Source organism: Bubalus bubalis, chromosome 14 (assembly GCF_019923935.1).
Source record: "Bubalus bubalis isolate 160015118507 breed Murrah chromosome 14, NDDB_SH_1, whole genome shotgun sequence".
Classification (NCBI taxonomy): domain Eukaryota; kingdom Metazoa; phylum Chordata; class Mammalia; order Artiodactyla; family Bovidae; genus Bubalus; species Bubalus bubalis.
In genome coordinates, this window is record NC_059170.1 from 18370335 (window position 1) to 18383263 (window position 12929).

At 53.3% G+C, this 12929-nt stretch overlaps 1 protein-coding gene across 5 annotated transcripts in view; it reads right to left on the bottom strand.

Moving 5' to 3' along the window:
* EPB41L1 (erythrocyte membrane protein band 4.1 like 1) overlaps window positions 1–12929 on the bottom strand; it is a 137606-nt gene that overhangs the window by 65897 nt on the left and 58780 nt on the right. The window contains exon 1 of one of the 5 annotated variants that reach the window (XM_025263539.3): window positions 8275–8425. The exons of 2 other annotated variants lie outside the window; for them this stretch is intronic. In XM_025263539.3, the coding sequence (XP_025119324.2) occupies window positions 8275–8287 (13 nt within the window). In that variant the 5' untranslated portion in view covers window positions 8288–8425. Of the gene's footprint in view, window positions 1–6897; window positions 7122–7282; window positions 7460–8274; window positions 8426–12929 lie in introns of those variants that run through there. 2 more of the 5 variants (XM_044927689.2, XM_025263536.3) reach the window with 2 other exon arrangements.

Here is a 12929-nt window from a genome sequence, read left to right on the forward strand (position 1 = left end):
CTCAAGAAATATTAGAAATTCTCATCGTCTAAAGGCTCAAAGGTTAACAAGAGCAGAAATTACAGACTTTTGTTTTCTTGGCTTTTTAGGGGGTTCTCTTACACCATTTTCCTACTATGAGCCTGTACTACTTTTGGAGTCAGAAAAGAAAAAGAAAAGAATTAAAAGAAAAAATACAGCAAGAGAAAGAGAGGCTATTAAGATTTATTCTTCTCCCTCTGGGGATGATGTTAACTCCCATTGGGATCTCCCCAGTACAGAACATTCACTTCCTTGAGTGACAATCTCCAGGTGGACATGAATGAAATGACCACCCGTGAGGAGGGAGGAGGGGGACTGTGCCGCCCTCCCAGCCAGGCCTCTGATGGAGCTCGAGGGGTAGAAACAGGAGCTGGGCCCGCAGTCATTCCTACGCGGCAGGGCGGAGACGGCAATTTGTCAGAGGCCGGCGGTACCCATGGGCACCACATTAAATAAAATCAAGCCATGTGAAGAGGCTGCCACCCGTCAGCACTGGCTTCTTGCCCAAAGGTCTCACGTGCCACCACGGAGCCACAAACTGGTGTGCCATTGTAGGCCGGGGACCACGTGACATGCCCAAACTGCAGAGTAAACGGCATCAGAAAGGAGAAAAGCCTCCTACTTGGTCCACACAGATGACTGCAGAGGCAGAGGAGACCTCCCTGGAGCGGGACACCCTCTGAGAGCCGGACCATGAGCTGGGTGCCTTCCGGGCTTTGTCACCTTTGAGTTCCACCAGGGCCACATGAGATGGGTGGGTTTATTCCCCCAGCAGGCGGCGCTGGCCAAGGTCACATGGCTTGTCAGCTCGAGTTGAGCAGGGACTCGGACCCAGGTCTGCTGGCTCACGGCTCCATGCTCTTCCCCCTCAAACCTGCTACATCCCACTTGCTGTCAACCGTGTAACCAAAGCTACTGTTGCTCTGGATGTGGAAATAATAACAGCAGTATCAACCCCTCCCACATGCCGGGTGCTTTACAGTCTAAAGGATCCTTTTCTCATCATCACTTCGCTTGGACCTCACCGATCAGCAGTTGGTGAGAGGGAGCGGGGAACCGCAGTAACAAACATGGCTTTGGATCGGTGTCCTTGGCCCTTGGGGCTCCGCTGAGAAGGGAGGTGAGGAGGGGAAAGAAGCCCAGAGAAGCAGGGAACCCTTCCCAGCAACCCTGCGCAATCTTACAGTTTCTCAATCTCTCTCACTTGATTTTCTTGTTTAAACACTACGAGAGTTCATGGCCAGCGTTATTTAGAATAGAGTAAAATTGGAAACAACTTTAAATGTCCATCAACCCTCTGCTGATGGCCAAATGAACTAGGATTTATCCTGTGAAAAAGGAATTACTAAAGTATTACATATCTAGTGTGAACATTTGGGGGATGGGGTTTAGATGCACTGACACAGAAAGATGTTGGCATATAGAATGAAAAAAATCTAACTTGTAAAACAATAATGTAATTTATGGTCCCGTTCCAGTTTGTATGCTTATTGTTTATGTAGGCATGGAAAAAATTCTAGGCACCATCCTGTTGTCACTGGCTACCTCTGGAGAGAAGGATTTTGGTTGGGAAAACAAGGAAAGAATATGCTTTTGAATGATTAGGATTTCTCACATAATTCTTTTGTAATTAAAACAAGAAAAAGTAAGTATTTTTAAAAAGGTTTGTCTGGGTCAGTCATTCATTCCCCATAGTACCTGCTATTTCCGCCTGCTCTCTTCCAATCTGTACCTATGGTCAGATCTAATTTTATATCACTTTAATCTGAGTGCTCATGGTTTGGGGTTTTTTTCCATTTAACATTAAATTGTATCGGGGGACCTTCCTAGCAGTCCAGTGGTTAAGACTCCAAGCTTCCACTGCAGGAGGGGTGGGTTCGATCCCTGATTGGGGAACTAAGATCCCACGTGCCCCACAGCACGGCAAAAAAAAAAAAACAAAAAAACAAACATTTACTATATCAGAAATATTTCCACATTATTATATCATCAGTATCATCACATCTAACATTGCTAGGTACTTCTCTGTGTGCTAGTTCCTATGCTAAGGATCTTACATACCCGAAATCATTTAATCTTGATGACAAGCTTAAAAACAGGTACTTGGATTATCCATATTACAGATGGGGAAATTGAGGCTTAAGAAGATGAACTGACTTGCCAAGTCCTCACATCTCTAAGGACAGAAATGAGACTTATGCCCTGGTCTGTCTCCAGTCCTCGCTGCGCACCTCTCCATCCTACTCCCCTCCCAGATACTGAGCGGTGAGTGAGAAGAATGTGCCAAGTAGGGATGAGAAGACCCTGGTCCTGGTCTTCCTACCTGCATGACCTTGGACAAGTCACTTGCCGTCTGCTTTGCCCACTCCATCAATTCTTTCACCAGACAAGCATTTGCAAACCACTCAGCCACGCGCTGAGGACATAACAATGAATAAAACATAAGCACTGCCCTCCAAGAGATGACAGCCTAGCCTGAATCTTTCACGCGCGGGAAGGCTCTAACCCTTGTCCCGCCTCTGTCACAGCGACATGAAATGAATTGAAGAAAAGATGCCGAGGAACCTGACGAGTGCACAGCTCCATACGCTTCGAGGGTAAGTATTTCTGCGGCTGTTCACGGCTGCATATTATTTTATCCACTGGATGTTCCAAAACGCTCTCAATCATTCCCCTATTGTTGGGCACTTAGTCCCAATTTGCTGCTATTATGGAAGAAGCTCTGATGCGGATTCATCCAAAGGAAATTATGCAAAAGGGAAAAAAAAAAAAAAGCCAGATGCACAAAGACGAAGCTGCGCAACCTTCAGAATGACTGAAGGGAGATGAGTCCTTCATCTTAAACTTCTGAAGCTGCAAACCAAACTCATGCCCTTCCCCCACCCCATGGCGTTCCGCACCCTAAGCTGCTCCTCCCGAAACCAGCCGGGGGCACAGCTTAGTGTGGTTTCAACCTCCCTCCCTCCCCAGCCCTCCAGGTCCAGAGGGCTGATGTCTTTCCTGCAAAGCTGAGCCCGTCCCTTCCTCGTGGTTCTTACCAAAGGGACCTTCCCAGACCCGGTTCTGTCCTGCCCCAATGCAGGCCCCATGCAGATCAAATACCCGCAAAGGTTCCTGGAGCGTCCAGGCTCCTTGGAAGGAAAGTGATGTTAGCCGAGTCCCTGTGGCATGCCAGCACTGCACTAGGTTCTTTATGTAACAACCCTAACGTGGTCTCCTTGAGACAGGCGCGCTTGGCCACACTTTACAAATGAGGAAACTGAGGCTCAGATCAGCTAAGTGAGAGCCCAAGGGGACGTGGCTAGGACATAGTGGAGCTGCGACTAGAGCTCAGGCCTGGCAGATTCCAGAGTTTTGCCAAAGACCCAAAGACAAGCTGACTTTCTGAGTCACCTCCCAGCGCCCCCAGCCCCCTGCACCATCTGCTGCAGGCACACCAGACCACCCGTTCTTCAAACACGTCCCGATTTCCCTTCCCTCTGGCCCAGGAGAGGGGGTGCCCTTCCCCCCACAGCTATCAAAATTCCACTTGGCTTTTGGTGCCCAGTGCCAAGGCTGCAATCTCCTTGAAGCCTTCTCTGATCACCAGAATAGGAATCCACGCCTACAGAGGCAATAGCTCATCCCTCACCTTCCCTGTGCCATGTCTGTGTGTCTCCAGGCCAGACTGGGAGCCCGGGGAGGACAAGGATGTTTTGCCAGAGGCCATATAGGATCAGCAGCAGGTACTCAGGGAATATTTTTCAAATTGAACAAAACCGAGTATGACCTCTAAAAAGAAACTTTGGGCTGCTGGCATGGCCATGGGGAAAGTGGCTCCACCTCACACTGCCTGGATTTGAATCCTGGCTCCCCCACAACTGAGCTGTGTGACCTTGAGCAACTGTCTTTCCCTTGCTAAGCCTCAGTTCCCTTCATCTGTAAAATGGGAGGAAGAAGGATTTTTGCCTCAAAGGGCTTGTGAAGATTGTATGAGTGGCACAGTTAAGCCCTTAAAACGGGTGCCTGGCATGTAGTAAGTGCTTGATAAATGTTGGCTGCTACTATTCTTACCCACAAGCCTCCCGCCCACAGAGGAAGCGGTGCCAGCCTGCTCCCACCCCTACCCGCCTACCCATGCACAAGTCCCCTCCCCACTGGGCCGCCTCCTCACAGTCCCAGCTGGTGCGCCTGCATTCCCTCTTTTGTATGTTCTGGTCACTGGGTTCCTGTCTAGTGTGGCGGGGGTGAGTGTCAGGGCCAGCCAGCCTTAGAGCCAACCAGTCTTCCCCAGCACCCAATGGGAGCACAGAGTCCAGAGCATCCTCACTGCTGGGGGATCCTGGCCAGGAAGCAGAAAGCCATGGCCAGTCCCTCTCTCAGGCTTCTGGCCAGTACCTTTCTGCCCCCTATCCCTCAAGACTCCAGGAGCACTCGGGCCACCCTTGCCTCACAAAACCCAACCCACCCTTGAACTCTCCACCAAGACCAGTCCTGGCAGATCAGTTCTCTGGCTCTGCTGGACACCAACCTGGTACTCCCAGACCTTGCTCCAGGTACAATGCCAAGGTAAAGAGAGATACTCTGGACTCAGCCACATTCTTTCCATCTGTGCAACCTTAGGCAGGTGACACAACCTCTTTGAGCCTTAGTCATGTGTAAAATGGATAATAATAGCACCTACCTGTCAGAGTTGTTGGGAGATAATGCAAAGCATACAGTCAGTACTCAATAAATGTCCTCATTCTGATTGTATAATCACTGGTATTACTCCAGATGGAGATTATTATCCACTTTTAATAAATGGGGGCACAGAAGCCCAGACAGGCTCACCCAGATGACCTAGCTGGAGCAACACAGAGGCCCCTCCCACCTCAGCAGCCTAGGCGGGAGACCCTCTCCACTGCTCTTGGGGGCTTAGGCCCAGAACATGCCTGGGCACCCAGCATCCTCTTGGCTCTGGATACTTCCAAGAGGGACTAGGGCTCCAGGCCGACTATGCCTCAGCCCTTGCCCCTTAACTGGGACAAGGCAGCCTGGCAGCTGAGGCAGCCTGGCCTTGCCTTCTCACCTTTTGGGGTCAAGGGCTGGGAGACCAATGTAAGTCCCCCTCTAGAAGGCAGACTCAGGCTCCAGGCTATAACGCCAGCCCATCAGAGTCCTGTGTATGAAATGGCCATGGCAATAGGGAGGCAGGCATTTTGGGCTACAAGAAACCCAAACTCGTTAGAGGATATGGGTACCTTAGTGCTGGCTCTCACACCCATTTGCCTGTGACCTTGGACAAGTCATTCCTCCTTTCAAGGACTCAGTCAATGTTTCAGTATTTCCTGAGTGAGCCCTCCGGGACCAGGAAGGACTCTCGTGCCAGTTCTGGGAAGCAGCTCTCCATGGAGCTCACTGAACTCAGGCTCAGGGAACCCGACATGGCCCAGGGAGGGTTTTAATGGGAATAGGCCTCTTGCACTGATCTCCTCCAGGATTGCTTCGAGGGGCCCCTTAGGAGCCATGCTCTGCACACACACAAATACGGCACATGGGGTCACGGTAGGTGTGACCTCAGACTGGCCAGTGGAAGCTGGCTTCATCCCTGCACAGAACTGGCAGAGCCTCCCTGGGCCACGGCGGCTCAGAGAGGAGGCTGGCACAGGCTGCCTCTGCCGCAGGCTCCATATGAAGGAACGGGTGGGCAGGCGGGTACACAGTCGCCTCTGTTCTCCACACCCTTGCCCAGGACAGACAGCCCCACTTCCTCCAGGGGTATCATTCGAGGTCCCGAGCCTTCAGCCTGGCCTGGTGGCTACTGAATCTGGAAGACTCCTAATGCTGGGAGGTGGGGGAGAGATGAAGCAGCTGTAACCCCACCCAGCGCTGGAGAGGTTATAAACCTAGCCCTCTTACACTCCCACCTCTGGGTACAGAGGAGGAGATATGAAGTGATGGCAGGAACAAACGGTAGTGTCTCTCTCCCATCAAGGTATTCTCAGAGCTTGCGGGGGTTGGTGGGGGGGGGGGGGGGGGGGGGGGGCGGGGGTTGGTGAGTGCGGGGAAGGAGGTGGTCAAGGACCACAACCGGCAGCCGCGAAGGAGACCAGTATCCTCAGAACTCCTTCCTAGTCCTTGTCCAGCCTCCTAAGCCATACCTCTGCCAGACAGTGGCCTTAGATCTGATAAGCATCCTGGTGGCTGCAGTCACTTGCACCCCCAGCCCCCCGCAGCCACATACCATGCCTGCCCCCCAAGAACCCAGCCTTACGGGCCGTCAGACATCCCCCAAGTGAGAAGGTGCCAGGCACAACTGGGACCCACAAGTCCTCTCCCTCTAACGTGTCAATGCCAGGCCAGAAACCCAGTGGTCCTAGAGCCAAGTTCTATCCCCCTAGCTTTGGGAGACATGGAAGGGAGGTAGGATGGGGAATGAGCCAGAGTGGAGGAAGGTCTGCAACCAGAGGATAAGTGAGGACCAGAGCTCCCCAGCAACCCAGGCTCCAGTCAAGAGACTGTCTTGCAGCGTCTGAAGCCCGGAGGAAATATCCAGAGGGCTCTGGGCCTCCTCTGAGGCGTCAGGAGTGGTCTCTGAGAGGGGAGAACAGGAGTGGGCCAGTCCGGCACCCACCCAGCAAACATTTATCCTTACAGCAAGCCTCAGCTCCCCGCCTGCCCACCTCTCTCTCCCAGGAGGCTGCAGACCCGGGAGGTCGGGAGGACCAGCTAGGACCGCCCCTACACTGGCCGGAGGGCCGACAGCCTGCAAACTCAGTTCCTGCCGGTCTGCCCCCCACTCCTCGTCCTCCCCCAGGGCTGAAGGCTGGGCCTCCGGGTAACGAGCCCCCGGCCCACCCCCACCCAAACCCACCCACGCCCCCCCGTGCCACCTGATCGCCGGCACGTGCCTACCTGGGCCTGGGGGTCCCCATCTCGGGCGCGCGGGGAGCGGGGCGCCCCCTCGGCTCCTGCGAGCCGGCAGGCCGCGGGGCGGGGCGGGCTCTGCGGAGCAGCCTGTTCCGCGACACCCCCGCCCGCTGATGGATGCCGACTGCAGCAGCGGCGGCGGCGGCGGCTCGGCGTGCGCCGGGGGCTGGGCACCGTGCCCACAGCCCCGGGCCTGGCGCCCGCCGCGCGGCCCGCCCCCGCCCCCGCCCGGCCTCCGCGCCCAGCCCGGGGGCCGCCGCCGCGCGCCCGCCTGCTCCCTCGCGATGGCCCGGCCCCTGCCTCCGCCTCCTCCCTGCCGGTCTCCCTCTCCCTCTCGCCGCTCTCCCGCTCCCGCAGGCTCCCAGGCCACCTCCTCCGGGGCGCCGTCACACTGGGCAGTCCCCGGGACCCCGGCGGGACTGTGCCTCGGGCGCCCAGTCCTGGGGCTCCGCGGCTCCCACCCTGGCCTGGGCCAGCCTCCGGTCCCCTCGCGCGGGGGTTCGGCAGGGAGAGAAGGAGAGGGGAGTGGGGGAGGAAGAGGAGAGGCTCCCTGACTCAGAGGGGGTGACTCAGCCTCGGCCCACCGAGCGCGGCCGGATACCCTCACCTCCCCTCCCCGGCAGCTCTGCGCGGGGCAGAACTTCCCCGGAGCCAGCGCTCCTCCTCCACCAGGGGGGCGGTATCGCAAACGTCTCCCAGGGGTCCCATGTGTCTCTGAGTGCGTGTACGTGTGCATTTGTTCCTGTGTGCTTTGGTGACAAATTCCGCGTACAGCTGTTTCTGGAGGTGCCGCGTAGGCATCCAGGCTCCAGGAAGGTGGGCTTGGGGGGTGGCCAGAGGGCCTGCGGCACCAAGGTCCTGGCTCAAAACCAAGTGAAGCCTGGCTTCTCCCCTCCAGCCGCGCTATTACAACTCAGAAAGCCGTCCAGACCACCTTACCAGACAGAGGAGAACCCCCCAACAGCCTGGGTTCCAGTCCAGCCCTGTCACGTGTCAACCAGTACCTTTGGGCACATGGCTCTCTTGCTCTGGTCCTCACTTTGCCAATGAAAGAAAGAGCTGGATGTACCTGTCTCCACAACATGATCCCCTGAGATTTCTGCCGACGGGTCCACATTTGCAGCCCACAGGACCCCTGCTCCCTGACCCGCCACCATCCCAGGCATACACATACACATGCGTTCATTCTTCAGATCATTCCTGAGTACCTACTGCATGCCAGCCACTGTTCTAGGTGCTGCAGAATCCACCACACTGGTAACCGGAGGTTCAAAGCTGGGACGCCACCCACATGAGAACCAAGCCTCCACACCCTCCCCGCCTGCCCCTCCCAGGCTGCATCTCCTTCAGTGTCCACCTCACCAATGGGCTGCATTCCTTAGTGTCCACCTCACCAGGATCCATCTGCACTCCCACACTCCAGAGACAGGCAGCTCCTTCCGTCCACTCCTCTCTCCCAAGGCAGATGCTCCATCAGGGTGACCTACCCCAGGGTCTTTTATCAACCCTAGATCCTCCACGGAACAAAGCTATGCCCCTCTCCCCAACCCCTCTCAGAGAACCAAGACAGCAATCATGTCCCTTCTCCCCGCCCCCAAAACCAAGCCTTCTCTTCTCCAAGTTAAACATCACCAGCTCTTTCACCAGATGTTCCCAAGACACAGCTTCCGGTGCCTCCACTCTCTCTGCTGCCCCTAGGCTCAGGAGTAGTCAGAGAGCAGAGAGCAGAAGGAAACCAGCTCCCCTCTGAGTCCTAGAGAACACGCCCCCCCTCCAGACAGGAGACATGAAGATGCACAAACCAGCGCGGGGCCAACTCCCAGAAGGACTGGAGTCCTGCTGGGCAGACTTCCCTACAGATGTCCTCTTTTGTCTGTGGACTTTTCAATCCCAGCTTCCCAGAGTCAGTTCTTCCCAGGACCTCCCCAGGCCCTCGGGGGTGTGGCCTTGGGCAAGTCACTTTTTCACACTAGGGTGCTCTGCTTGAGTTCAGTTCACCACATTTACTCAAATGAATGCGCAAAAAGACCAGTAAAACTTAGGAGTTACACCAGATGAATTTGTTGTTTGATAGACACATCTGCTAAGAGATTTTTTCTGACTGCTTACTGCAAATATTTTCCTTCCAAATTGACACTCAGCCTCCTCTGCTTGCTGCCCTCCCCAACCCTGGGCTCCCATGGGCCAGACCCAGCTGCCCAGATGGCACTGCCTGGCCAGGCCAGTTCAACTCTCCTTCCCTCAGCCCTCCTCCCGTTCCTTTCTTTCCCCAGGAAGAAGCCTTGCTCTCCCCTCCCCTGCTCTCCCCTGGGGCAGGGCCACTTTCCCACCCTCCTCAGCTAGATGGAGCCTTTCACTTTCCCAGAAGAATCCAGGCTACATTCCAAAGACCAAGGCAGAACATTCCCAGATATGACTCTGGATTTAAATCCAAAGAGCTCGATTCCCTTTAAGTTAGTGGGACCACACAGAAAACCGGGCTTCTTCTACGGCTATCATTATTATTCTTTATATTATTATTATTGACTAACTTAAAAAAAAAACTTTTAAAACAATATTTATTTGACTGCAGCAGGTCTTACTTGCTGCATGTAGGATCTAGTTCCCTGACCAGGGATTGAACCTGGGCCCCTTGCATTGGGAGTGTGGAGTCTTAGCCGCTGGACCATCAGGGAAGTCTCTGACATTTCTATTTGTTGTTGTTCAGTCGCTAAATCATGCCTGACTCTTGTGATCACATAGACTGCAGCACACCAGGCTTCCCTGTCCTTCACCATCTCCCAGAGTTTGCTCAAACTCATGTCCAGTCAGTTGATGATGCTATCCAACCATCTCATCCTCTGTCATCCCCTTCTCTTCCTGCCTTCAACCTTTCCCAGCATCAGGGTCTTTTCCAATGGGGTCAGCTCTTCACATCAAGTGACCAAAGTATTGGAGCTTCAGTTGCAGCAACAGTCCTTCCAGTGAATATTCAGGGTTGATTTCCATTAGGATTGACTGGTTTGATCTCCTTGCTGTTCTATTAGAACTTTCCAGTTTGCAAAGTACTTTCAGAAGTCATCCTCAGGCCCTGTGACACACCGCCACCCTCTCATCTTATAAACAGGCAGTTTGAGGCCCAGAGCAGTGAGTGACTTGTCCAAGTTCCCACTTGCCAAGTAACACTGATTTTCTGGACCAGGCACTTTCCACTTCACCCCACAATAACCTTTTCCAGAGAAATCTGATTAGGGTCAGGGCACTGTCTGAAGAACAAACAGCCCCCTATAGGCATCAGTTGAAATCACTACCCCAGTTACTTGCCTTCCTTCATTCCCAGGACAGGGAAACTGAAACACAGGACCAAGACCGAACTGAGAACCAAACCTCGGAGAAATGCGAGGAGCCCAGGTGGAGGAAAAGAAGCCTCACCTCACCCCCCTCCCTCAATATGGAGGGCTCTTCTGAATTCTGCTTCCAGCTCTGGCTCTGCCACTTCTTTCTATGTTACTTGGGTAGATGATTTGATCTTTCTGAGCCCCAGTTAATTCCCTATAAAGTGGCAGAAATTCTTCCTGCTTTACTCCTTGAGTTGCTGTGATGGAAGATCAGCAGATGTCAGCAGAAAAGAAGGTCTCCCCCTCTCTGGGCTGCTGGGGAGGTAGGAGAAAGTCTTTCTTCTTATTTTTGTCTCCTTTTTTTTATTTTTAAGGCCATGCTGTGTGGCTTGTCGGAGAAGGCAATGGCACCCCACTCCAGTACTCTTGCCTGGAAAATCCTATGGACAGAGGAGCCTGGAAGGCTGCAGTCCATGGGGTCGCTAGGAGTCGGACACGACTGAGCGACTTCACTTTCACTTTTCACTTTCATGCATTGGAGAAGGAAATGGCAACCCACTCCAGTGTTCTTGCCTGGAGAATCCCAGGGACGGGGGAACCTGGTGGGCTGCCGTCTGTGGGGTCACACAGAGTCGGACACGACTGACGCAACTTAGCAGTGTGGCTTGTGGGATCTTAGTTTCCCAATCAGGGATTGAACACGGGCCCTTGGCAATGAAAGCCTGGCATCCAAACTATTGCACCACCAGGGAATTCCCAGAAAGTCTTTCTTCTGAAATTTTAACTGGAGGGAACTTGATACTGCAAAAGTGCTAGGATACAGGAAAGCCAGGAATAGAATGAAAGTGATTCGTACCTCTGGCTGGGAAAGCAAAAATACAAGGTGTTAGCTACAACCCACCCAAGCCCACTGGTGGGGCAGGGACCAAACCAAATACTCAGGTAGAGTCCCTCCCACCCCACCTCTTTTATCTTTTGAATGAGGAATCCAAGGCTCAGAGTAAAGTGGCAGCTTGCCAAGGTCACCCCATTGGAGGCAATGGTCTCGTGACTCCCAGTCACCAAGGGCCCCTGGATTCCTGGGTGGGCAGGGTGGGGTGGTGGGCGCTGCTGGTGTAAGGATTTCATCTTTCACTTAGCAAACAGTGATGTACACGCTGAGCCTCAGGAAGGCAAGAGGAACTGGGTAGCCTCTGTCCTGGAATTCACTGTCAGTCCAGCGGCAGAGAATGGTACCTAAAGCAGCACATCAGAGGGTGTTGTAAGATGAATCAGCACCACTTTCTGAGTACTTGATCTGTGCCTGGCACCAGTCACACATTCATTTGTTTAATCCTTACAACAATTCTCTGGCATTGAGATTATTAACTATTTTCATAGCAGGAGTCTCTGAGGCTTGAGGTTAACGACTTCCCAAAGTTCACTTAGCTAATAAATGGCAGGGCCAGGATGTGTCTGCCAGGTCTGTCCGAGGCCAAGGGCTGAGCTTCAACCCTTATGCTTTGCTCCCTACCTCTAGGGCTCTGCTGACCTATGAGCTAGCCACTACTCACATATGGCTTCTGAGCACTTGAAATGTGGCTCGTGCACATTGAGATGTGCTTTAAGTGTAAAATCCACACTAGATTTTGAAGATTTAATTAAAGAAATGTCCTGTATCTCCTTAATAACTTTTGTATTGCAATGATATTTTGGATGTATTCAGTTAAATAAAATATATCATTAGAATGATTTTATCTGTCTCTTTTGGCTTTTTTTTTTTTTTCCCACGTGGCTATTAGAAAATTTAAAATCACATATGGGACATCCCTGGTGGTCAAATGGTTAAGAATCCACCTGCCAATGCAGGGGACACCAGTTCGATCCCTGGTCCAGGAAGATTCCAAGATTCTACAACTACTGAGCCCATGCTCTAGAGCTGGAGCTCCACAACTAGAGAAGCCACCTCAGTGAGAAGCTTGCATATGACAACTAGAGAGTAGTCTCCACTCACCTCAACTAGAGAAAGTCCACGCACAGCAGTGAAGACCCAGCACAGCCAAGTGAATAAATAAATACATTTTAAAATAAGAAATAAATAAAATCACGTATGTGGCTAACATGTGTGGCTCAGAGACTTCCTTTGGTCAGCACCAGTTTAGATTCTCTGAAGTCCTAACCCAGCCCGTGGACCTCAGAAAAGAGTTCCTGTGGGAGGGGATGCCTAAACCAAAGTGAGTAAAAGGCACAGCCCTAGGGAGGAAGGTATGCGCCAGGGCAGGAGGGCAGCAGGGCCTGGGTGCATGCTAAGACATGTCTGACTCTTTGCAACCCCATGGACTGTAGCCCGCCAGGCTCCTCTGTCCATGGGATTCTCCAGGCAAGAATACTGGAGTGGGCTGCCATGCCCTCCTCCAGGGGATCTTCCTGACCCACGGATCGAACCCACGTCTCTTATGTCTCCTGCATGGGCAGGCGGGTTCTTTACTGCTAGCGCCACCTGGGAAGCCCCAAGGGCCTGGGTGGGCTGAGCTGAATGAAGCCCCAGGCACCTGACATTGGGGCCAGTTTATAGAGGAAATTACCAGAGCTAGACTTTCCAGAGCAGCGTGATCAATGGGCCTGGGAAGTTCTGCCTGACAAGGCTGTTCTTGCTGATCACGGGCATGCTCTGGAAGGCACTGCAGGGCAGCTGTGTCCGGGGGTGGGGAGCAGTCCAGG